The 26,615-nt window shown below is 35.4% G+C and overlaps 2 protein-coding genes, 1 long non-coding RNA gene and 1 pseudogene across 3 annotated transcripts in view; all 4 read right to left on the reverse strand.

The window, feature by feature from the left end:
- Positions 1-5,293: 5,293 nt before the first annotated feature.
- On the reverse strand, positions 5,294-18,417 carry LOC126716856 (uncharacterized). Its single transcript, XR_007652302.1, has 2 exons — positions 17,964-18,417; positions 5,294-5,635 (listed from the first exon to the last, which is right to left on the reverse strand). It is a non-coding gene; the product is annotated as an uncharacterized LOC126716856 (long non-coding RNA).
- An 817-nt stretch (positions 18,418-19,234) lies between these two features.
- Positions 19,235-23,355, reverse strand: LOC126716863 (GTP-binding protein SAR1A-like; annotated as a pseudogene).
- The window catches only part of LOC126716857 (GTP-binding protein SAR1A-like), a 73,060-nt gene continuing 65,679 nt past the window's right edge, over positions 19,235-26,615 (reverse strand). Inside the window, exon 5 of the transcript XR_007652303.1 lies at positions 19,235-19,505. The gene's annotated coding sequence lies outside the window, so the exon portion shown is untranslated. The remainder of the gene's footprint in view (positions 19,506-26,615) is intronic.
- Positions 24,160-26,305, reverse strand: LOC126716861 (GTP-binding protein SAR1A-like). The gene is made up of 5 exons (XM_050417868.1): positions 26,137-26,305; positions 25,462-25,563; positions 25,165-25,272; positions 24,418-24,871; positions 24,160-24,283 (listed from the first exon to the last, which is right to left on the reverse strand). The coding sequence occupies exons 1-4, from the start codon at positions 26,197-26,199 to the stop codon at positions 24,515-24,517; spliced, it is 630 nt and encodes a 209-aa protein (XP_050273825.1). The 5' UTR covers positions 26,200-26,305; the 3' UTR covers positions 24,160-24,283; positions 24,418-24,514.

Below are 26,615 nucleotides of genomic sequence, written 5' to 3' on the forward strand. Positions count from 1 at the left end.
AACAAAAATTGGACACAAAAAATAAAATAATGCTATGGTGCGCACATTATTTTCTAAAAGGGATACTCTTTCCATATTAATCTAAAGCTATTAGTCTTATATAAATCAGATAGGTACGGCTTTAACAATTTCTAAAAGTAAAAAGTTTATGCATCATTAACCTCTGCTAAGTTTGTGTTGAGGTCTAAAATGTGACAAATATTGAAGTCCAAAGTAAATGTGCCCTCAAAGATAAGAAAGGCCCAATCCATGGGCTAAGGCCCATTTATATGGGTAAAAGGAAGCCCAAACCCATGAATGGGTAAGCTCTAGGACTCAGAAAAGGAAGGAAAAGTAAAGGAAGCCCGGCCCAGCCTTTGTAAGAGAAGTTCCCCAAGGAGCCCAGAAAGAAACTAGACCAGGATACCTTGAAACTGCAAGAACCAGGGAGGGGATCTTTGAGAAGTGCAGGAAAGAATCAACTGAGATTTGGACGGCCCAAGAAAGCATGCTCATGGACACAAGGAACGAAGAAAGACATGTCCCATCAAATGCCCATAACTCAGAAGAAAAGCTTTGGAAAACAGATAGTGACATAGAAATCAACACCTGATGAAGGGAAGCCCGGTACCTCGAGAAGAGAAAGAAAGTGAACCATGAAGGAAGGTGGCTGGGGATCTTTTAATCTGACAAGGAGGAATCTACCTATTTGAAGAAAAAAGACAAAGGGTGAAGCAGACAAAGAGGGGTTCTGAAAAGTCTCTCTAGAAGTCTTGGAAAAAGAAATTAAAAATCAGCCCCATCAAGACCTCCCCAAAAGAGGAAGGTTAGCTGGAAACTTTTTGGAATGAAATCTCAAAAGAAGAATATAATGAGAAAATGAGGAAAGGATCAGCAACCAATGTTGCTTTTAGCAACATTGGTTCTAGTACCTAGGGCAATAAATGGAGAGAATCAATGGCACACCAAAAACCCTAGGGAGGTACTATAAAAGGGGGATCAAGCCATCAGCAAAATTCATTCAGTAACAATTAATCAAAGCAAAAAGAGCATTAGAGAGAGTCATTAAACCTCAGAAAAATAGAGAAAAGAGAGAGACATCGTGAGGGATCCTATGATAAGTGCTTGAGGATACACTAGAATTCAAGGGGATTTAAACATCACAAGTCTTGAAAGCCTACAAAGAGCTATCCAAGTCTATGACTTTTAAACTTATTTGAACCCCATGGCATATCCCAGTGAGAAATAGGGTCCAATGTATTAAAAACTCAATATAATAACATATCACTTTATTTTCTGAGGATCCCTGACGTCCTTGCTTGCACCTTTTTTAATAATTATTTACTATTCCTTAGCCACTATTCTTTACAATATGTATATGTTTGCATCTATGAATGTATATGTGTTGTAAGGCCCATGTTTTGTACACAAATTGGTTCATAATCAGCCTAACATTGCTGCAGTGAACCAAGTCAGTCCACCAACAAACAAATATAAAATTCTTTGGAGGCCTAAGATCCTCATTACCTCTTGGGCCTGGGTACTATCCAAAACAAGAAACCACATTTTAAGGCGACTCTGCTAGAGACTGGTCAAAGGAGAGGGAAAAAGAAGTCTCTTCGCAACGCATGGCTCCAAGGCTAAGGAACAGCAAGGGTACCAACTTGCCACCCATGGCATCAGAGCTCGTGGGAGAGAATGAAGTGGCTTCTAGGCAAAGGAACAAGGTACCCTTGGCAAAACATGAAGTTTCCTCAAGGCCAAGGCGCGAGATGCAAGAACCAAATCCTATGATCCAAATAGCAGAGATGATGAAGGATCTCCAACAGGAGATCCATCTCCTCAAGGAAGGAAGAACCCAGGAAATCAGAGACAACACCCCTCCACTAGTCAACCAAGAAAGGGCCTAGCTAGAGGGAGGATCAGTAGTAGGAAGGGGAGCTAACCTCCAATATCCCACCCTAGCAGATGTAAGTGCCTTTTTTGAACAATAAAGGGAGATCTCCTAGCAGTTCTCTCAGGATCCTCCTTTTCCAGCAGAGTTCCTCAGTAAGCCCTATCCCAAAGGGTATGACATCCAAAATTCTACCCCTTCAATAGAAGGAATGGAAGTGTTGTGGAACATGTGAGCAAATTCATTCACACTATGGGTCCCTATGCTGGGGACAAAGAATTATGTTTAAGGGAATTTACTAAGTCCCTAGTAGACAGAGCATACACGTGATACACTACCTTGAGGCCTGGATCCATCAAGACTTAGGATGAGATGATGGAGAGATTATGTGCAAAGTAATACCCAAGTGAAGATAAATTCACTTTTTCCAGTCTCCAGCCGATGAAGCAAAGCCTTGGGGAGGATCTTGCTCAGTTTATCAAAAGATTCGAAGATGTCTCCCTAGATTGTTATGGAGACTATGAAGAAAAGGAACTTGTGGAGACCTGTATATCTAACATGCTCTTTGATTACAGATTTAATCTGGAGAACTTACGCATAACCCAATTTGCTAATTTACTACAAAGAATCACGAGGATAGCATTAACTATGAAAACAAAGAGGGTACCAGTTTCCCAAGCCATGACAGTCTCGGCATGGGAAAAGAGGAAAAGACCTAAAAGAAAGGTGACCGAGGAACCACTTGTGATCTCATGTACTGCAGAGGAGCTAGACCACGTCTTAGACAAGTGGATTGGAGATGAAATTGTCAGAACATTCACTGTGTCAAGGCCACCTACCAAATAGAAGAGAAAGAATCCTTTATTTTGTAGGATCCACAACTATGTCAAACATTCCACCAAGGATTGTTCAACCCTCCAGATGCTTTTTCACAAGAAGTTGAAGAAGAGGACTTTAGAACTTGCTCAGCAAGAACCCGAGGTACAAAGGAACCTTTTGCCCAACTACAAAGTCAAGGGGTAGCGGCTATGGTAATTCATGGGAACTCGGCTGATGTAAAAGCTAAAGAATTAGAGGGATACTTCCATCCAAACATAGTCAAGACCCTCTAGAAGAACCCCAAGTTCAGGTCCCTGTTTAACTAGCTGGAATTTGGACCAGAAGCAAGAAGGATCGCAACAGAATCCCTCATGAGCGTAGCAGCAGACTCAGGGGTGGAATGTTTCACAGCAGAATCTCATGCAAGTAGAACTTTCTTGGAAACAACTAATACAATAACCTTCACTGACGAAGATATGGACGTTAATTACCCAGACCATTAAAGACCCTTCTATTTGACAGCCACTATAAATGGTGTTCAAATTAGGAGAGCATTGATAGATACAGGAGCTCACTCAAACTCATTGCCTTGAGTATCCTGGAGGCTGTTAGCATGGCTGGTAAGAGGATCCTAGGGGCTCTTGTGGAGATAACAAGATTTTGTGGAGCAGCCAAACCTACTGAAAGGTACGTGCAGTTAGCCCTAAGGGTAGGCCCAATAGTAACTTTGACTCAATTCCACATAATCAACTCAGAGGTTTCTTATGACATTTTGTTGGGGCGACTTTGGCTCTATAAGCATCGCCTAATTCCATCAACGTACCACGAATGTGTGAAAAGGAGGTTGAATAGGAGGATTATAAGGATCCTTGCCAACCCAAACCCCTTCAATCAAGGAGAAGTGAACTTTATAGAAACTATGTTTTATGATGAGTTAGCACCAGATGAAGAATATCCCATGCTAGGGACCCCGAGGGCACTTGTCTTAGAAGAAGAAGAAGATGAAGAAGGGGGTAGCACTCGCGATATGAGGGATCTCTTAGACAAGAAGAGGCAAAAGAAGGAGGCCAATTCCTTAAGATCCCAAGAGTGAGTAGTAGTCCGAGAACCTGAAGGCAAGTTGATATATTGCTAATGAAGGTACATGAGACTTGAATGCACTCCATAGGAGGGTCTCGAACCACCAAACTGCATGATGGCATAAGAGAAGATACCAAAGAATGTGGAGAAGCACAAATTCAGCCTAAAGAGGAGTTGGAAGAAGCAAACTTAGGGCCTGACCCAGGAACCCCAAAACTTTTTTTTATTAGCAGCCAGTTAACAGCAAAGGAAAATGAGCGATTAGTGGAATTACTGAAAAAATATGTAGATGTGTTTGCATGGACATATGACGAGATGCCTGTCCTGGATCCTAGACTAGTGGTCCATTCTCTCAATGTAGGTCCGGAAACTAAGCTAGTAATCTAACCAACTAGGGTCTTCCACACTGAGGTAGAGACCCAGATCAATTAAGAAGTCAAAAAGTTGTTGGCAACAGGATTCATCAAGCCTATTCAACATCCTATATCCTATATGACTTTCCAATATAGTTCTCGTGAAAAAGAAAAAAAATGGCCAACTCCAATTTTGTATGGATTTTCACAACCTAATAAAGCATGCCCTTAGAATGAATTCCCTTTGCCCAACATCGATTCTCCTTGTAGACTTAGCTATAGGAAGTTCCATGTTCTCCTTCATGGATGGATATAGTGGGTACAATCAAATTAGGATGGCTGCCAAGAATGCAGAGAAAACAGCGTTCAGGATGTTGATGACTTCACACAATACTTAACTACAATTAAATTAGGAAGTTCCATGTTCTCCTTCATGAATAGGTATGGTGATGACTTCACACAATACTCGATTGCAATTAAATCTACTATCTACCACCAATCTAATCTATGTTATCTTGATCATAAATCTACAAATTGATTCACATATCCTCCATCATTTAGAAGGTAATAATTGTATGTAATGTATAAATTTTATTATTTTACAATATAAAATTATTATGATAGATGATTAAAATAATTAAATAAAATCTAATGTTCTGGAAATTTTTTGAAATAAAATTTTAAATTTCTTAAAACTTAATTAATAAAGTTTCTATTTTACCTAAAAGTGAAGATAACCCCAGGCCCAATTTTTATTTTACAATATAGGATGTTACAGTTAGCTTCGTACCACGTGTAATACGTTGATCCATTATGATAGTTCCAAATAATATCCTAATACCTATCTATATGTTTTTTTTTTTTTTTTTAATGATGCCATAAAGGATGGAATTTAATAGAAATCATTTAAGATCTAACATATCCAGTAATTTGTTTTTAAAAAAAAAAAATTATTTCAAAAGTCTTTTAATCATAAATTTTTTTAATCATAAAATATACACTATCTAAACTCTAAAGGAAAGCATTCAGAATGATCATATCATTGATACCATATCATGATGGTTGCAAATAACAATATTATAATTCATGATTAAAAAATGAATAATGAAACTGTGAATTAACAATTTAGCAATTCAAATACTAAGTTTAAACTACAAAAACACATACAGAAGATTCTAAATATTGGAACATACTTCTTCTTTCATTATTCAATCAAAACCAAAGTTTCGAAGATAATTCCAATTCTATTAAACCCAATACATAGATACACATGAATGTTAAGAATTCCAAATATAAAAACAACAATCTCCAAAAGCCTTTGCCTAATTCAGCACTATTCTAATTTTTTTTTTTTTTTTGTGTTCTTTAGTTCTTTTTCCTTTCATGTTTCCTCAAACTTTTTCTAATTGACCAAAATATCTTTCATATATGTTAACATTAAACTTAATAAGAAAACTTTACATACCTTTTGTTTTGAAAGTGCTCCAAAAATCAAAATCGATGCAAGAAACTGCACAAAAGAAAGAGAAATTTACATTGTTAATCAATACCTTCAAAGAGATATTTATCTATGACTCAAACTAACAAACCAAAAGCAAATACAAATGTCCATAGAGCATAAATCAAAGAGAAGACTACCAAACGAATTTGCAACACATAAAAAGCAAAAACAAAAGTCGCTAATCCGTACAATGCACGAGAAATTTTATTTCCGTTTTGAATTTATTAAATTTTATTAAAATGAAAAAAATATTTACTAAACTATCTACTTAATTATCAATCATTCTAGTTATAAATTTTTAAACAACAAAATTTGAGTAGAGGATTAACATCAATGTCTAGAAATTCACTGTTTTTTTGATTGGTTATACCTAGAAATTCACAACCCCCATCGACCTCAAGAGCTAATAACAACATAAAACCAAATTATAGAAATTCACATATATATATTCCCAATTGTATAGATTGTAATCCATGACTATTAAAATAGGGAGGAAAGTCCCATTTTAATCTCAGGCATTTTGTCGAACACTTTTGATAGGAGTACATAGACTTTGAATATATTTAAATATTTATTAATTAAAGTTTATATAAATACTTAAAATTATATGTGCATATATTTAACTAATATACCTATCTATTAGTACTTAAATTTCAGCATTAATGATAATAAACGTGGTGATATAATCAATTGGATTTGGATGATAGCAATATATAATAATAAACACATTCTTTTTGTTACCAAATGAAAGGCTTGTTGTGTAAAATTGAAATCTGTTCACTGGCCGGAACAAAAAATATCGGCCAGTATGTATGGTAAGGACTTCCTTGGCTATGGCTGGTGAGTAAGGTCCAAATTGCAAGGGTGGCTAGATACTCAAGTTTTATGTGTGCAGCTGTGTGCGTCTCAACATTGAAGTTTTTCAAGTTTGGTGATTTTCAGAAACAAATTCGCTTCATCTAAGGCAAAGCCGTATTGGTTTACACACACACAACATTCTGTGTCAAGATTTTCATAAGCTTCCTATTTTCATTAGTACAAGCACCAAAACAATCTTTTGCAAAAAAGTAAAATTGCTATAATTACTTGGGAATGTGCCAATTTTAAATTTATGTCAAAAAATAATTCTATTTTACATTAAAATGCTTTCCATTTATAAGATTACTAAAAACAAATTTTTAAGCTTATTTATAATTTCTTATTTTCTATTCACTTTATATAAATTATGAAAATTCATTTGATAGTTGTTTATATTACTTTAGATATTTTTTAAGGTAAGTTTTCCTATTTTTACACATTTAATACATTTATTTGTATTGTAATTAATTATTAAATCAATTATGATGTCATCATAATTTGACCTCAGTATGTTCTCAACAGCCTTGAACTTCTCCCCTTTCCTATTCTTTGTTGAGCCAACCAAATTTTCCACCACACCCAAACAACCAACTGCACAACACAATTAATAAATTACACAAACAATTAAACAAAAATAGGTAAATTATTTATTTGGTACCTGCCCTAGTGTAGTCAAAGGCAAAAGGCACTGAAAAGGCTCTAGCCCAAGTGAAGCAAGGTGCTAAATTCTAAATATATTTTTTAGACATATAGAGCTTAAATCATACGTATTAGTGTATTGAAAATAATAATCAATCCTTTCTTACTTTGTTCCTAATAGATACGAACAGGTCTATAAAACCAAATTTTGGGTTGAATCCCAATAGAGCCCCCCAAAAAAAAGATAAAAAGAGAGAAGAGTGAAGGTGAAAAAAGAAACAGGCAGGAGAGTTGCCATTAGTGCGTCAGCAATGGACCTGTCAAATGCCAAATGTAAAGTACATTTGGTATACAAGCCCAGAATAAGCTCAGCAACTGAATGGCTATAAACCGGGGGAGAGGCCAAATTTTTTGGCATAGCACTATAGTACCATCTTACTAAGATGGCACTATAGCGCTACGCCAAACCAAAATAATATATTTTAATCCTTTTATCTTTTTTTCTCTCCTTTGTGTCAAAATTTCTTTCTTAGCATCTCTGAGTATTTCGTCTCTCTCTCTCTCTCTCTCTCTCTCTCTCTCTCTCTCTCTCTCTCTCTGTGCTGGTGCTTGAGGTAGAAGACCTTGGAGTCACCAGAGGCAACAGAGGGGATGAATCTGGTGTCAAGGAGCTTGAGGATTCCGTCGCAGATGTTGGAGAGCTTCGACTCAATCCGGGTCAAAAAGCGCTGCTGAAGTGGGTTGCAATCTGGGTTACAATCCGCCGAAGTGGAGAGTTTGGACTTTTAGATTTGTTGTGATTTTGCTGGGGTGGCAAGTGTATTTCTGGTGCTTGTTTGATTTGGGTAATTTTTTGTTGTGATTTTGCTAGGTATGGGTTTGCTAAAGGTTGAGGCCGGTGCTAGAGGTTGAGGGAGAGAGAGAGGAAAAGGAACTGAAAAAGAGAAATAGTTAAAAAAGATTAAAAAATAATATTTAAATAACATGGAAAAAAAAATAGAGTTTTAGGATGTTGGGTGTATTAAAAAATGGTATAGTATAATTGATAAAGTAGCTTTTTAAGATATTAAAATAGAATGGAATGAGATTTCCGGTTGCAGATGCTCTTAGGTGTAGAACATACCCAAAAATAAATAAATAATTTGCCAGGCTCAAATCTGGTGTGCCTTTTTTTAAACGTTAATGGGTGCCAACTCATACCTCCACTATGTTACCAAAAAGACAAAAAGAGTTACAATGCTTTATTTCTATGGAAACCTGAGTCTTCAAAGTTCAAAAAAATAAAAATAAAAACAACAAAACAAAAACAAAAGAGAGAGAAGAGATACCGAGACTTGAGGGGAGATACCGACTATTATTGCAGTGGCCCAAATCTGGGTGTGCATCATTATTATTTTTTCACTTATTTGTGCACCATTATTATGACAAATAAAACAATTTGTCAAACAAAGTAAACAGCTTCACGTGCTAGTGAATGATTAGATAAAGACTAGTGACAAAAGATTGTAGGGGCCTACAATTTTGAATCATAATTTACCGTCAAGCATGCAAGAAAACAGAGTGAGAGATTCTCATTATTTCCTGAAGGCCACTACATCCATCCAGCGTTAGCATCCCAGGATGCCAAAAGACCGGAGACAAATTGTACCGTTAATCATGCAATAACTGAATAGATGTGAACACATAGATAAATTTTTCTACGCCCCTAACAGCACTCCAAGAAAAGGTATGAACAGGTTAAAGTAATGCAAATTCAAGGGCTACTTTTTGAAGAATCTGTTGTACGATTTACAATAAGTTTATAATTTTTTTAATCGATAGATGACATGAAAGGAAAAAACCACAAACATACTTAAAAAATAAAAAAATAAAAAAAAAACCTACCCAAGCTAATTTTAATTCCCCCAAAATAACAAAGCCAAATTTCATGCAATAATTATGTCAGTTATTTATAGTTCCTTTTGATAAATATAACAGGCAAGAGATTCTCTAAAAATTCAAAGAAAGCAATAAGATCTACGAGAGTGAACGTGTGACACTCCAAAAAGTAGTGCAGTAGATTTTAGCCATGATAATAACAGGGTTTAGTTTCCATTCAATGCTTTTGTACTTCAGAGATGACGGCACAATCAATGTTTTTAGAAACCGGGCCGACTAGTTTAACAGGTTGAACCGAATAAAAAATGGTCCCAAAAACCGGTGAAGATCCAGGAATGGTGCACACCACGTGTTTTAAAATAGTAATGTGTCAGTTCAGTGCCCCCATCTAGGAATCCCATGTACTAAACAAAAGCCTGAACTAATAATAAGATGCACTATCACACCTAGAAGCTAGTGGGTGATGTACAGTTCCTTTTGGAATTATATAAAGCATACGAGATTTTTAAAAATGAACATGCAACACTAAGTACCTAAAAATCAAATAATTTAAATTAGAAGGGACAAAAAGAGCACTCATTTGACAAAAATGATATTAGATCTAACACCTTATCATAGATTACCAAGATCAAAACCACAGCTATATATAACGCCCGACCTAACAAAGTGTCAGTAGTAAGTATCAAATAGCACTGATATGACCGAATGGAAAAGCTCTAAAACAGAAAAAATACAGTTAGCTTTAGTATAAGCATGTTGTGAAAATACAATCAAAATAATAAAATAACAAGCACCACAAGACACAAAAATTAACGTGATTAGGCTAACTCCAAACCTAACTCCACGATCAACACCAACAAAAAATCATTATTAATAATAGCAATGACAACACTCAAACTCTCACAAAAAGCTCTCAACAATAAACTAACGCAATTCAACCAAAGGTGCTCCCACACTAGGCAAAGCTAGCCTCTACTCTCTCACAAGACAAAGCTTTGCTCTTAATTCACACACATAATAAAGCTACTCTACCACTCCTTTTATAAGGGATGTCACACCTCCTTACTACTTCTCTTTTTAATGTTGGATGTCACACCTTCTTATTGTTCCTCTAGCCGACGTGGGCCTCCAAAACCACTCCTGTAATGGGCTGGACCCACCAATCTATACCTCAACCCATAATTTTTCTTCACTAGTACCCCTTAGGGTGCTCCCTTTTACACCCCCTTCGTAGGTAGTGGTGCTCCACCTCGTTCTCAACAAGACATACTTTTTTTTGGGGATAAGTTTTAAGATGTATTGATATCAAAAAGGGATGCTCTAGTACACAGGGAGTGTACAAGGATCAGATACAAAAAGTTCTAAGGAAAAATAACTTGAGGTCTGGTATGGATCTCTCAAAATCTTCAAAACACCTACTGTTTCTTTCCCTCCAACGACACCACATTAAACAATGGGGAACAATTATCCATACATGACCATTTCGATGACGACCAAACCGGCCTTGCCAGCAAGCAAGGAGCCCACTAATTTGACATAACCCAACTTACTCCAAATTAACCCAAAACTATAGACCAAAAATCCATAGCAACTGGACAATGAAGGAAAAGAAGGTCAACCAATTCACTATCACACTTGCCTCCTTGTCTCAGCAAAATCTAAACAATTCAGGAAAGCAGACAAGAAGAGGTGTCTCCCCACACCAACAGTCTTGCCAAAACTTCACCCTTGACCCATCACTAATATCAATAGAATATAACGAGAAAAAGAAGGCTATCCCCGGCTAAATATTTTTTCACAAACCAACACCATATGGGGGGAGATTTGTTGGAATATTCACGTGTAAATAATGAAGTCCCACATTGGATGCTAATGAGCTTATACCCATTGGGTTTAGGCCTTCTAGGATATGTGTGTCTCTACATGTAATATTAACTTCTCAATTGAAGTCTCCCCAAAGTGTTTCTCTCCTCAACAAAGCAAAAGCCCAATTTTTGCCAGCAATATAAAACTAATAAGAAATAAAATGAAGAATGCAGATAGAGAAGGTTAGGGCACCACAAGGAGGAAGCAGAGTTGTTGGTATGCAAGCCAATTTAGAATGTCTTGCAAATATAGGTATCAAATTAATAATGCAAACATACAGCAATACCAACACTGCAAAACTTGAGCAACAAGTAAAAAACAAAACCCCACAAGAAATTTAAGGCAAGAAGAAAACCATGTCAAACAATCAGAGAGTGACTCTATCTAATGAACAAAGCTGCTCATATATGTTCATCGACTGACCAATGACCACTCATTTATCCACTTAACACTGTAACATGTACAGGCCAATGACCTTTATGTCAATTGGCATTCCTAGTATCGAATGGGGATGTCTAAGGTTCAAATCTTCCTCTCCCACTTAAGATGAAAAAATTAATTTAAAAAAAAAAAAAAAAAAAAAAAAAAAAAAAAAAAAAAACCCACTGATGAAAAGAGCTGCTCATATGTTCATCACCTGACCTTTCGTATTCTATTTGTCAAGGTTAAGTTCAGAACCGTATTTTTCACATGCTAAAAGTATCCAAACTGCAAAGGTCAAAACTTTGTTTACCTTTTCTAAACAACCAAACATATGTTAAAGATGTAAATGTGTGTATTTGATCACATAAGGAAGATGTGTTTGTTCCTAGAACAACCATGTATGAGCAAAGAAGCACATATCAATTAATTTTACCAAATGATTAAATTGGCTCAAAACATTCCATATTGCTCAAAAGTACAAAAGCTCTGGAACATCAAAATTCAACATCCTAAAACAAAGCAAATCCACCTTGATTCTTGACTGGTCTTCAAATGACAAAAGCAAAAGAAATTGGGGAACCAAACTACAATTTTGTAGAGAAACTGTATAGGTTGCAGTTGTTTAAATAGCATATGTATCTGGGTTACAATAATTTCCTATTAAGGTATATTTTTTTACTTCAAAACTACTTTTTTAAAGTGTCTGTTGTAAAATTCACAATGAGTCTGTAATTACATCTTAAGTGAAGACAGGCCAAATTGGATTACTAAGGGAAAATTTCTTGTGCAGGTTCATGGAACTATATTGTGCAGGTTCATGGAACTATATAAGGAAGAAATGCCCTAAAGTTAAATGGTGGAAGATCATCTGGTTTCCAAAAGCTATTTCCAAAGCATGCCTTTTGAGGCTGGCTAATAGTTCACAACAGATTGTCCACCAAAGATCGAATATGCAGTGAGGTGCTAATCTGGATGGTCAGTGTATTCTCTATAGATCTAGAATCAGTAGTAGGGATCACTTATTTATTGAGTGTTCCTTCCCAAAGATAATATGTAGAACTTTAATAGTTCACAACAGATTGTCCACCAAAGATCGAATATGCAGCGAGGTGATAATCTGGATGGTCAGTGTATTCTCTATAGATTGAGAATCGACGGTAGGGATCACTTAATAATACGTAGAACTTTAATGAGCTGGCGCTTAATAAAACACCCAAAGTTCCATTGGTTTGAGATTATGATTTGGGGTGAGAGCCAGCCGAGAGGGAAAAGTCTGAATTTATTGTTTGTAGATTGATCCGTGTAGCTGTTTTGATGTTGTAGGTTGTATAGGTTCTATAGCTGTATTGGAGTTGTACTGCAGGGTTGTGTTCTGAACTTTTATGTATATTTGTTCGTTTGACGCGAAATTGTTGTAAGTTGTACATGTTTTATAGTTGTATTGGTGTCTTACTGCTGTTTTGTGTTCTGAACTGTCTTGTACATTTGTTCCGTTCAGTGTTGGTAAATGCAAGAGGCACACTTAAGCACTTAAGCGCAAAGGCCTCTTGGGGCCTAGGCGGAAAGTGCAAGCGCACACCTATTTGAAGTGAAGCGCACATTTTTAAAATTATTATTGGTGAGAAATGCAACATTCAAATTATTATATAAATTCAAATAAATTTTTTTATATAATTCATATAACATTTAGATATGCCCTACTTTTGCAATTTTAGCACAAAAATTGCAAGTCAAGTCATTTAATTTTTTATTTTTTTGGATAAGCTAGATATGAGTACTTTCATATAATATCCTTTCTTAAATCTCCTATATCCATAATGCCCTATGACTAATTAGTAATATTAGTTAATAATTTAATCACTTAATGACTATAACTCTATAAGAATTAGTCCGCTATGTTCAACATCAACCACTAAAGTAACTAAACAATAACCACATATATTATATCATACAGGTTTTTTTTCTCATGAATGATCTAGGAATATGAGGACATTGCAACGTGGTAATCGGTACCAGGGAGCTAGGTGGGTTATTGTTTCAAGGAGAAAAAATAAAAATAGAGAAGAACTAGGAGGTTGTGGGTTGGATTTTAGGACAAGTTATACTCAATATATTTTCTTTTTTGATAAGTAAGTTACACTAAAAATATGCATAATCAATGGTTTATATCAATAATGTCAAGATCCTAAAGTTTTAATTCAGTTTTGGTTTTTTTTTTTTTTTTTTTTTTTTTTGAAAAATATAAAAAAGCTCCAAAAAGCACTAGAGCCTTGGGGCTTCGAGCTTTGAGCTTAAGTGTGCGTTTAGCTCCAAAGCTTATTTTTGCTATTATTCTTGGGCTCCACTACACTTCTTGGTATTATTCATGGGTCATATAGTTACATGATTGAAAAACAATGAAGAATGCCATGTGATTACAAGATGGGTACGTTCCTAATACAAGATTACTAAGGAATTCTGTAAGAAGGAGTTTTCTGAATGAGGAGAACTAACCCTATCTTGGAATGGAACTGAAGCCATCTTTTATATATATATATATATATATATATATATATAACACCAACCTATCCATGCTAAATTTAATTCTCTAAAAAGAAAAGAAAAGAAAAAGATATAATACACACTAATTTTTATATATATCATATACTATATAATAAAAGTTAATAAAAGTTAAGACTTAGAAACCGTGATTGCGCCAAGTGACTTAACCAAATTGCAGAAATTTTTTCAAATTTTTTTAATAAATAAATAAATATATTTTTTGCACTTATCTTCTTCTCCTATAATAAAAGTTAAGCTTAGAATCCGTAGTTGCACCAAATGGCTTAACCAAATTGCAGAAATTTTGTCATATTTTTTAAAAGAATATATATATATATATATATATATATTGTCCTTATTTTCTTCTCCCATAATTACTTCTTTGATTTATATTTCTTTCTTTTTGATGCTTCACTCAAGTTACTTTTTAATTGGTTGATCTTCTTGGGTAATTAAGCAAGTTTAATCTTTCAATCTCTTTTTTCCTTAGGTGAAAAATCGCATAGCTTTAATATATACATATATATATATATTGTAGGATTTAATACCTTAATTTCACACAATATGCATTCATTATAAAACTTTTTATTATCTATTATATTATCTAATTTTAAGTAAATTAATAAAATATATATATAACGGTAAATATGATTGAGCCTTATAGCTCTATTGTGTGTGCGAATACGCGCATTTTATATATACATGTACATTTTATAATACCTTAATTTCATACAATATATATTTATTATAAAACTTAGAAATAAAATATTCATATATTGCTACTTCGTGGCACAGCTTCCATAGTTTCTTTGGTATTTACAGTTTTGGGTTTCGTGGAAATGACTTTCGTGGCACAGCCTACCACTTCCTTGTATTTTTTTTACGGTTTTGGGTTTCGTGGAAATCAGCTAGGGCCGGATTTGCATTAGGAATTGGTTAACGGTTGGTGCATTAGCATCCGAAATTTACAATTTTACCATCTTAAAACTAACTTTATCATTTATATCATATTATTTTTTATCACATCTAACATCCCAATTTTTATTTTCTTATACAATATATTAAAATAATATATTTTACACAATAAAATATATTTATATCTCTCTCTATTTATTTATCAAAAAAAAATCTCTCTATTTTTCTCTCTTTCTCTCTCTCTCTCTCTCTCTACCACTCATCACCTCCATCACCACCATGAAGACCCAAAACCCCAACACAGATTATTATAAAAAAAAAAAATAAAAAAAAAAAAAAAAAAAACCAACACAGAACCAAAAAAAAAAAAAAAACCTCATTGATCCACCATCAACACAGTTTATCAAAAACCCAAAAAAAAACCCACTGATCCACCATCAACAACACAAGCCGATCCACCCAGGGGCGGAGCTACCCTAAATTTTTTTTTTTTAAATATTAATATATATGTATATTAATTTTAGCAATTTTGTTCTATAAAATTACATTTTATTTCCTTTAACAATATTATTAATTTTTTGAAGAGTAATGTTATACTCACAAACTTTTTTATAACATTTTTACAAAGTTTTTTGGTAGCAAATTCTTATTGGTTCATATATGAACACACCACTCACATCATATTTTTACTTACTTGTAACCACTTATTACATAAGTAATTTATAAAAAAATTACAACTCTAGCATTTTCCTTATTTTAGTAACCATAAATAAATTTATAGATCTAAAATCTAAAACAAAATATACAAGCCCCCCCCAAAAAAAAAAAAAAAAAAAAACTCAACAACAAAAATTACCAATAAAACTAAAAACAAAATTAAGCCCACTTAACTAATTTTATCCAATATAAATAACCCTGCCTTTAAAAAATTCTAAACAAAAATAATTTTGTTCTTACCTACTACAAAAAAAAAAAAAAAAAAAAATTCTCAACAATTAAGCAATTAAGTAGTAGAATCAAAGGTTAAAATCACTGCATACAGCCAATAGTAAAACCGTCCCCTAACTCAAAGTTCTGGCTCCGTTCCTGGATCCACCTGACCCACCAAACTCAACATCTACCTTGCATTTGATCTAGCCAACCAAAATTCAAAGCCGAAAAGCAAGCAAAAAAAACACACAATCAACACCGATCAGAATAAGCCAACGGACCATCAGAAGACCACGCCGCCATCAAATGCGAGGTTGAGCACCATTAGAGGACCACGCCGCCAGGACCACACTGCCAGACCCACGCCGGACAATGGTACCCAGCGGAACTGAAGCAGCTTAAACACCAATCAGTATAAGCCGCCGTGAGAGAGAGAGGCCAGGACTAGGGGTGTCCACAGAACCCGTCCACCCGCCGGACCCGCCCGAACCCGAACCGCCATCACCCGAACCGACCAACCCGACGGTCGTCGGCGGGTCGCCACCCACAGAACCCGATCCCTTCGGGTCGGCCAGCGGGTTTCCTCCCCAAAAACCCGAGCCACCCGACCCGACCATAAAATCAACAAAATCCGGTGAGATTGAAAGGTTTTCCGACAAAGAGCTACTTGAAATCCACCAGATCCGGCGATATTTTTTATTTTCCGACGAAGATCTACTTGAAATCCACCAGATCCGGCGAGATCCGGTGAGATCTACTCCAGATTCGACAGATCCAGCCAAATATCGGCCAGATCTAGACCGATCCGGCGAAATATCGGCCCCGGCGGCGAAATATCGGAACTGGCGGCGAAACCCGACACCAACCCGAAACCCGACGGACCCGAACCGGATGACCCGACCATTAAAACGGGTCGGTTTCGGTTTCGATTTTTACCCATCCGAAAAAATTCGGGTCGGTTCCGGGTCAGGAACAAACCCAACCCGACCCGTAAACAACCCTAGCCAGGACAGAGATGTGATGAGAGAGGCCAGAACTTTGTTGAAAAAGAGAGAGAGAGAGATGAGAAACTGAGAAAATGAAGAGAGAGAAAGTGGCAGATACATTAAATTCATGAAATAAAAAAAGAGATGTTAAATCTATAATATTTTTACAACAAATCACAGGTAATTAGTAAGTTGTTATTGGTTTAAATTTCAAACTAACGCTAAGATTACTTTTTTACCCAATAATAATAACTTGCCACATAGAATTTGTTGTAAAAATGTTATAAAAATATTGTAGACATATCATTTCTCATAAAAAAAAAAAATTATTTTGTTTAAGAACAGTGCTAAGTGCCATCTCCATCTCAAAGGTAAGATGGCACTGTGGCTTTTACAAGACCAGATGTTGCTTACTTTTTTAATGCCTTAATGATAAAATATGCTTAAATATGACATTTACATTCCAGCTGCGAATGTTCTTAATGTCCGGAAACTACCAAATAAATACGCTAATGTCAAAAGACTCGTAACCATATATTAACCATTTATCCTTACTATTTCTATCCTATGTGAGACTTGATTTACAGCAATAATTCTGAACCATTTAGCTTGCTTTTAGTTTATCTCCCTCAACAACAAAAGAAAAAATGCAAATAATTATAATTGTTTACCAAATTCTAAGAATTCACAATAAATTTATATATATATATATATATATTAGTATACAACTCAATTAATAATACATTAAAATATTAACTTAAAGATAGGAGTAGAGGAAGCAGAGTTTTGGTTCTGGGAAGCTTGGCAGTCTTTGGTATTTTGGCACGGCTTTTGGTATTTATAGTAAAAGGGGCCGGATTTGCATTCGGAATTGGTTAACCGTTAATGTTCGGAAACTACCAAATAAATACGCAAATGTCACAAGACTCACAACCATATATTAACTATACATTCTTAATTTGTTTTTAGGAGACTTATGTTCAACAAAAGTAAAAATGGCATTTGGAGGAATTATTCTAATTACTTGTTTTTAAGAGACAAATTCAGAAAACTGTATGAAATACTGAAACCAACAAAAGTAAAAATTGTGGTATTTGGAGGAATTATTCTTAATTTGCGGTATTTGGAGGAATTATTCCTAATTTGTTTTGAAGAGACTTATGTTCAACAAATTCAGATAAAAATTGTATGAAATACTGAAACCAACAAAAGTAAAAATGGCATTTGGAGGAATTATTCTAATTACTTGTTTCTAAGAGACTTATGAAAAGATATATTCAGGTATATATATTTATTCTCACCGCAAAGAGAAGCAGAACGTCCGGATCTTTACCGTCTCCTCACCGAGGTCTCCGAGGTCTTCACGGGTCTTCACCTAGAGAAGCAAGGCTGTAAGAAGCAGAACCGTGGGTTTCGGTCCGGGTCTTCACCGATCTACTGGTTGAGGGGTGAGTCGGATCTGGTGGCGGCGGGGTGGTGGTTTGTGAATCTGGGTCGTAGTGGGTCTGGGGCGTGGTGGGTCGTGGTGCAGTAAATGGTGGGTTGAATTTGGGTTGGAGGGTTGCCGTGGTAGGTTGAGCAGTAGATCGGCGGCGGCTGTGTCGTTGTGGCTATTGTCACACCTGTTTGGAGGAGGAGACAAAGAGGACGATAGGGTCGAAGGAGGAGGAGCAAGAGAATATGAAAAGAGTTTTGCCCTAGGTGAGACAACAATGCTCCTTAAAACAACTCCTTGCCACACCTTTTACCGCATGATTAATAAATAATTACTTTAACATTGGTTAATAAATTATTTTTAGAAACTTTTTTATTAAAATTTTTTTTTTTGACAGTTATTTATAGACCGTTTTTTTGAGACTATTTTATAGACCGTTTTTTGACAGTTATTTATAATTTTCGTGAAAATGATACTAAAATATTTCTAAAATAATCTTTTTAACAAATTCCTTGAAACCATCAGTTAACAAGACTGCCTAATATTATTTTGAAAAATATTAACAGATATTCTTAGAAAACAATCCATGTTCGTTAGCAGGATCCCATTACTTTTTCTTCACTATTTATAATTAATTATCTCATAATGAGAAAAATCTTCTACACCTCTATATTCTGTAATTTTGTCATTTTGAGTGCTACCATACATACATACGGGAAGAAATTTGGTTATCACACATTTCACACCGGTGTTACTCAAAACTCAGTGTGATTTATATCCTTACATGTCTTGCCAAAACTCTCTGAATACTGTATCCCATACACTCCAATTATTACTTATCAAAAATCTGTTTTTGAATACTATAATCACGTACGGAAACAGATTTGATCAAGAAGAATCTGGTTTGGGACTTGATATGATGGTATCATTCAAACTTTGGTAACTAATTCAAGTAATATGAAGTTAATGCACTTAGCAAAAGTGATTCAAGTAATATGATTGTTGCTTTGGTTTGTTATTGTCCAATCTTTACAGATAGTCAAGGTCTTTCTGTTTTGTACTTTATTTGGTTTGGAAAGCAAAAGTGAAGCTAAGTTTACTTCCAACATATAAAGTACTTCCGGAAAAAACATCAGGTAACCTCAATTTGAGAAATGATGAAGTATATTATTGCTTTCAAGCAGATACATAAGCATTTAATTAGTAAAAGTTATAGCATCTGTGCTCTAGGTGTGTCTAAAGGGTAGAGATATAAGAATTGTTGGTAAAGAGCCTGCTGAAGGAGGCACTTGCTTCAACATCAATCTCAAGCTTCCCAAATGGAGACACAGAAGAACTCCCAAGTATGCTCAGTGATTGCCCTCTCCAAACGGATTTCAATCTTTTGCATTACTTCAAGTCCCTTCACCTAAACCAGATGGATATCATGTGCTACTACTTCTTATAGCAGGTGATCAACTCACCTAAACCAGATGGATCTCATGTGGTAGTTGTTATAGCAGGCGTTCAACTTGCGCAGTCAAGAATTGAACTGGCAGAGCGCCCAGCATCTCCACTTGAAATAAGATGTGAAATATTCACTTGTAATGCCTACTACTTAATGTACTTAGAAAGCCACTTGAAACCATCCAGATACTGCCTTTTGTTGTATGATTCAGCCACAAAAACCTCAAGGGGGTGGGCATTTGTGACTGCCAGGTCTACCCTACCCTTCCCTGTGGTGATGTTGGTCAGGTCCAAGAGGGAACACAATTCCTCTTCTGGGCAAGAAGGTTCAGCAGTTATGAAAAAAAATAAGAAATGGGACATTTGCAAAGGCCTCATCAGAAAGTAGAGCGTTCAGCTCTTCTCTTGGCACCGAAAATTGCAGCTCTTCTCTTGGCCCTGAAAATTGCTCTCTGGTCTTGGTATTAGCATTCACAATGTACACAACTGCATCCATCTACAGAACAAAGATTGAAATGTATTTAGCAAAAATGCAATACTTAAAGTTGGTTATGTTTGACAAATCTAAACTCTATATTTTTTAGATCACCAAGAATTGATGGTACCCTTCCATAAAGTTTGTTATGTGAGACGATGAGAAGTTTCAAAAGCCTTCAAACTTCTTAATGAAATTGAAGTTTTACCAAAAAATTGATTCATTGACAAATCTGACAAAAATGCTAGTACTTACTAAAAGTATATTTTTGATCAATACTGTAACTCATGGACTCCAAAATTAGTACATTATGAAAATCCCTATTTGAATTCTATAATTAGGTTACGGAAACAGCTTTTGGTCAAGAAAGATCCGGGTTGGGACTTGGTAATTGGTATGGTGAAATCTTTGCTAAGTAATTCAAGTAAGAAGCAATTAACGACTTTGCCAACTTTTGGAAACGAATGCTGCTTTGGTTTGCTGTTGACTTCTTGTCCAATCTTTATAGAAAGTCAGGTCTTTTTGTTTTGTACTTTATTTACTTTGGAAAGCAAAGGTGAAGCTAAGTTTACTTCAAACTTCCAATGATATAAAAACTTCCGGATTAGCAAAAGCTAACCTAATTTAGGAAATGATGAAGTATATGATTGCTTTTAAGCTGATAGATATGTATATGATTAAATGTTGTAGTGTTTGTGCTCTAAGTGTGTATAATGGGTGGAGATAATAGGAATTGTTGATAAAGAGCATGGTGACAGAGGCACTCAGCTTCAACATCAACCTCAAGCTTAGCAAATGCAAACGTACTGAAGGGGAATTCCCTAGAATGGACAGAGATTGCCTCCAAATGGATTTCAATCTTTTGCATTACTTGAGTCCCTCACCTAAACCAAATGGTTATCGTGTTATAGCGGGCGATCATCTCACCTAAACCACATGGATATCATGGGGTACTTCTCATAAGGGCTCCCAAAACCAGATGGGTCTCATGTGGTTTTTCTTATAACAGGCAATCAACAGAGGAAAATCAACAATCAAACTGACAGTGTGCCCATAAAATCCACTTGGAAAAAAACCAAGTCTTAATTTAAATGTCTATAAGAATAATAAGATACAACCCCACTGTGAGAGGAATGTTTGATGCATATGTTACTTGTACTCTCTCTCCAAAAAAAAAGATATTACCTCTATCACTACTTTATGTAGCGAGATAGCCACTTGAAACCATCTAGATACTCTTGAGCTACAAAAACCTTTAGGGGATGTGCTATGGTGTCATTGTGCAACCCGAGGAGGTAACACAGTCTCTCTTTTAATTGACAAAGAGATCCAGTAGATGTTACACCAAAAATGAGGACTGGAACTTCTGCAAAGGCTTCATCAGAAAGTAGAGAATTCAGTTCTTCTCTTGGCCCCAAAAGTTCCTCCTTAGTCGGAGCATCAGCATTCACAACATAAACAACTGCATCCATCTACAGAACAAAGATTGAAATGTAATTAGCACAAATGCATTACTTAACAAGGGAAGATAGCATAGTGGACTGGAGCAACACACATTGACAAGCATAACTCAAAACATTTTCCACTTTGGTAGCTAATCAGGCAGCAATTTGCCAAATTCCCAATCCAAAATCTCAAGAGATATAAATGGTATATAAAACTACAAGACAAAGGCTAAACAAGAAAGAATAACCTGTCATGTAATAAGAAGTAAATGATGTACTGGTTAAACAACAAAGAGAATGAATTATGTATGTTGAGACACTATCAGCAGACCTTCTAAAACAAAATGTGCTATAACCGAACTCCCATGATCAATGTTTACCTCCCGTAAATCAAATATAAACACGGAAAGGTTTAGCTGGGAATACAAATACAATCATGTAAGTCATGTTCTCAATTAGTCAACATGAATCAAAAAATAGACTCTATGTTAAAAAATAAAAAAGGACTAAGACATAAAGGATAGCACAAAACTAAAACAGAGTATAACAGAAAAAACAGCCTGGTCTAACCGAGTAAGATCTAGAAAACCCCAAAACATGCAAGCTTTCTCAAGAGTGAAAAAGAAATTTGAATTTCAATCACATATCATAGTATTGCACAAATCATTAACTATATACTCTCATCAAAGATAATTGATAGATTGAGAAATCTACCTTGGCACTGTAGTCACTCCATGCTCTATGAGCAATCCTATGTTCTCCCAAATCAAAAAAGTTAAACTTGATTTCGCCATTACTGAACTCCCATGATGTCGAGTACTCAGATGACACCTGCAATATTCACACACCAATACCCACAACAAAGAAAATCAAGTCTCTTCTCAAAAAAGAAAAAAAAAAAGGGAAAAAAAGTACCTCATCTGAGAGGTTGGAAATCACAGCCTTTTTGCAGTCCATATTCTGGCCCAAGAACAAGATATTGGCCTCCTTCAAATTTGGTTGAGAGAGATTAAAGACACCCAGTTGGAACTTGGATTATATAGTAAAAGACATTGAAATTAACAACAAAGCTTTAAGATTGAGCAAAGTGCTTAAGAAATCAAGGAGAGACCTGAATAATGGGGAAATGAAAGATTCCATTCAACAACTCTTGAACCCCTCTGAGCAAATCCATATTCTTCTTCTTCCTTCTCTACTTTTTCTACTATGTCTATGTGTGTGTTCTGTTAGAGACTGTTGTGCGTGTGTTCGTTTAGTAATGAAATCAAGGAGAGAGAGTTTTAGAAATCAAGGAGAGAGAGAGAACTGTACATGTTGTGTGTGTGTTATATTAGAAATCAAGGAGATAGACAGAACTGTCGTGTGTGTATTCTTTTAGAAATCAAGGACAGAGAGATACGGACCTTTTAGATATATTTGTCACACATCTTTTTCCATCATTTCGACTTTACTCTAAAAGCAACCAATCATAACCGCGCAGATTCTCAAAAAAAAAAAAAATAAAGTGTTGAAGGGGGGCCCGCTTTTTCTTTCTTTTTGTGCTGAAATGCCTGACACTCCTACTAGCCGCGGAGAAAGAGAATCTACATTTTTGTCCGACAAAGACCTTTTAAGGAAATCCCAGAAAAGTATATTGCAGAAAACCCTGAGCCATATACATCAAGAAATGTACCCCACTTTCCACGTATTATGCCTAGTTAAAGTACAAAACCGTATGAAAAAACTTTGTTTTGATTCCATGCTTCAAACTTAAAGTATTATTAGTTTATTACACACGTTATACAATTAGTACACACTTCTGAAAATAATGTTCTTTACAATTAGATAGGTTCTTTTTTTTTTTTTAAGTGTAACAAAAATACCGAAAGATTAACTCAACCATTTATTACTCTTAACCTCAAATATTTTATTTACTCATTTTTATTCACATGAGAGAGAGAGAGAGAGAGAGAGAGAAACTTGTTGAAACATGTCGAAAATTTATGTTTTTTTTTTTCACTTTTTCATTTTGAAAAAAAAAAAAACTTTTAATTCCATTATGAGTTGAACTTTAAGAACCAAAAACTTTTAATTATGTGAAAACACCAAATTTTCATATGGATTCATTATTGGTATGCTTTTATTGTACTCCATCACTCTAACTCAAAAAAATATGTGAAAATAAAATAACTTCAAAAAATTTTCCTTTCATTTCGTTGCTTACCTTTAAAGGGATATTTGTCCGTACCAACAGGACTAAAATTTAATCTTTCATATATCCAGTTGCATTTAATTTTGCACCTAGTTATACAAATCAATCTTTAATGATATCGTTATTTATGTGATTCTATAGCACTGTGAGATTATTCCTAACTTTTATTTATTATTTAGGGTATTATATGTTATATTAAAATTTATTTATTCACTAAAAAGTCTAAAATGTTTCCAACAAAATTTAGATTTGGATAGCGTTCTGCAATTTGGCCCTACCATATTTTTTATGATAATCTTATTTATTTATTTATTTTTTTTTTTTTTGATGGGAGATAATCTTATTTTTAGTAAAGCTTCACAAAACAAAGCCGTTAGATTTGGGTGGTCCTGTTTGACTTCAATGGCCAGTTCATATTGGCTAGATACAATTTTGCACGAAAGGTAAATGACAATCAACAGAGGAAAATCAACAATCAAATTGACAGTGTGCCCATAAAATCCACTTGGAAAAAAAATACCAAATCTTCATTTAAATGTCTATAAGAAAAATAAGATACCACCTCACTGTGAGAGGGATGTTTGATGCATATGTAAGTTGTATTCTCTCTCCAAAAAAAAAGATACCACCTCTGCCACTACTTTTTTTTTTTTTTTTTTTTTTTTTTTTTTTTTTTTTGCTAGGTGATTGCGGGGGCTAGAACCCCCGAGCAACAGGTCAAACAAGAACCTGGGTGCCAATAGGCCACTGAGGCCAATGGCACCTCTGCCACTACTTAATGTAGTGAAAAAGCCAGTGGAAACCATCTAGACACTCTTCTGCGTGTATTAAAAAAAAAAAAAAAGAAACCACCTCTACCACTACTTAATGTAGTGAGAAAGCCCCTGGAAATCATCTAGAATATCTTCTGCGTGTAATACTTGAGCCACAAAAACCCCAATGGGACGGGCATTTGCGTCTACCGGCTCTATGGTGACATTGGGCAATCCGAGGAAGTAACACAATATCTCTTCTAATTGAAAAAGAGCTCCAGTAGTTGTTAAGCCATAAATAAGGAATGGAGCTTCCGCAAAGGCTTCATCAGAGAGTAGAGCATTCAGCTCTTCTCTTGGACCCCGAAAATGATCCCAGAGTTGAGCATTCAGCTCTTCTCCTGGCCCCAAAAGTTCCTCCTGAGTTAGAGCCTCAGCATCCACAACGTACACAACTGCATCCATCTACAGAACAAAGATTGAAATGTAATTAGCACAAATGCATACTTAACAAGGAAAGATAGCATGGTGGACTGGAGCAACACGCATTGACAAGCATAACTCCAAAAATTTTCCACTTCGTTAGATAATCAGGCAGCAATTTGCCAAATTCCCAATCAAGAATCTCAAGAGATATACAAGGATAGGTTCCTCAAGAGTAAATAAGAAATTCAAATTACAATCACAATATCATCATATTGTACAAGTCATTAACTAAATATTCTCACAAAAGATAATTGATAGATTGAGAAATTTTCCTTGCCATAGTCTCTCAAAACTCTTTGAGCCATCTGATATCCTCCAATATAAAAAAATTTATACTTGATATTCCCAATAATAGACACCCACGAATTCATCGGATCCCGCTGCATTGTTCATTCACCAATACCCACAACAAAGAAAACCAAATCAATGGTTATCGAATTAAACAAAATTGAAAATACCAACCCACCATTTTATTTCTAGTGAAAAGCCAGAAAATCGAAACTTTCCCAACTGTTTTCTCAGCCACCGCAAATAAGAAGTAAAAAAGAAAAGAAAAAAAGAAGGGGTACCTCATCCCGTGAAACCATTCGGTTTAGGCAGACCATGTCCTGGAATAACAGCAAGATGTTGACCTCTTTTGGTCTAACTCTAAAGGGATTAAAGCCGCCCGGCTTTTCTCAGGCAAAAGAGAGAACACATTCAAATTAACACAAAGCTATAAAATTTGAGCAAATGATTAGAGCATTCAAAAGCAAAAAGGTAAAAAGAGAACACGATCATTCCAACCGTAAACCCAGCACAACCGCACCCACAACCAGCCACAAAGCTCATAACAAAAAAACACAACCCAAATAAAACCACAGTCACAACACAGCCACCATAGCCGCCGCCGCCGCCGCCGCCGCCGCCGCCACCACCACCACACCCACAACCGGTTACAAAACCCATCACTACTGCCACAAAACCCATCATCACCACACCCACAACTGGCTACAAAACTCATCATAACAACACCCACAACCGACCACAAAACCCATCTCCGCCCACCCACAACTGGCCACAAAACTCATCACCACCGCACCCACAACCAAAGAGCAAAAAAATAAAAAGAGAGTGGGGAAGAAACAGCTGAGAAAGAAATAGAGAGAAGAGAGAATTGGAATTAAAAAAAAAAAATTTTAATAAATTTATAGCATTTTGAGAGTTTCACTGTGAATGCTCTATAAGAAATGAGAGAGAGATACCTGATTAATGAGGAAATTACTTAACCAATTCAGCACGGCCAGAACCCAGCTGAGCAAACTCATATCTTTCTTCCTTTTCTTTTCTACTGTATATGTGAGAGAGATAGAGAGAGAGTTATAGCTGGCTTCCCTGTGTGTGTCTTCCACAGACTAGTTTTTGTTTCTTTAAGTAGGCAAAATGGAGGAGGCTTTGGAGTCTGTTTCTGTTTTTTTTACTTTATTTTCTATACACGTGTAATAGAGGCAGTGGGGGAAGGGTGATGAGAGGGTGATTAGATAACGGAATAAACGCACGTATAGATAACGGAATAAACGCACGTATAAAGGAAGGAAATGAGACAAGGAAAATAATCATATATTTTGACTTTTTTAAGACAAGGAAGCGAGAAGAAATATGAAAAATTATTGAATATTCTAAAAATATGATAGATGCATACTTTTTTTTATTAGATAAATTATGAGTTTTATCGTAAATCTAA

This window comes from Quercus robur, chromosome 3, assembly GCF_932294415.1.
Source record: "Quercus robur chromosome 3, dhQueRobu3.1, whole genome shotgun sequence".
Classification (NCBI taxonomy): domain Eukaryota; kingdom Viridiplantae; phylum Streptophyta; class Magnoliopsida; order Fagales; family Fagaceae; genus Quercus; species Quercus robur.

Excerpts from the sequence above, each read along its gene's own strand:
- LOC126716861 (XM_050417868.1), bottom strand. The coding sequence starts at position 26,199 with ATGAGTTTGCTCAGCTGGGTTCTGGCCGTGCTGAATTGGTTAAGTAAT. Across the intron at positions 25,564-26,136 it reads GTAATTTCCTCATTAATCAG|CCGGGCGGCTTTAATCCCTT; the intron begins GTATCTCTCTCT and ends GCCTGAGAAAAG. Across the intron at positions 25,273-25,461 it reads GAATGGTTTCACGGGATGAG|CGGGATCCGATGAATTCGTG; the intron begins GTACCCCTTCTT and ends TGAACAATGCAG.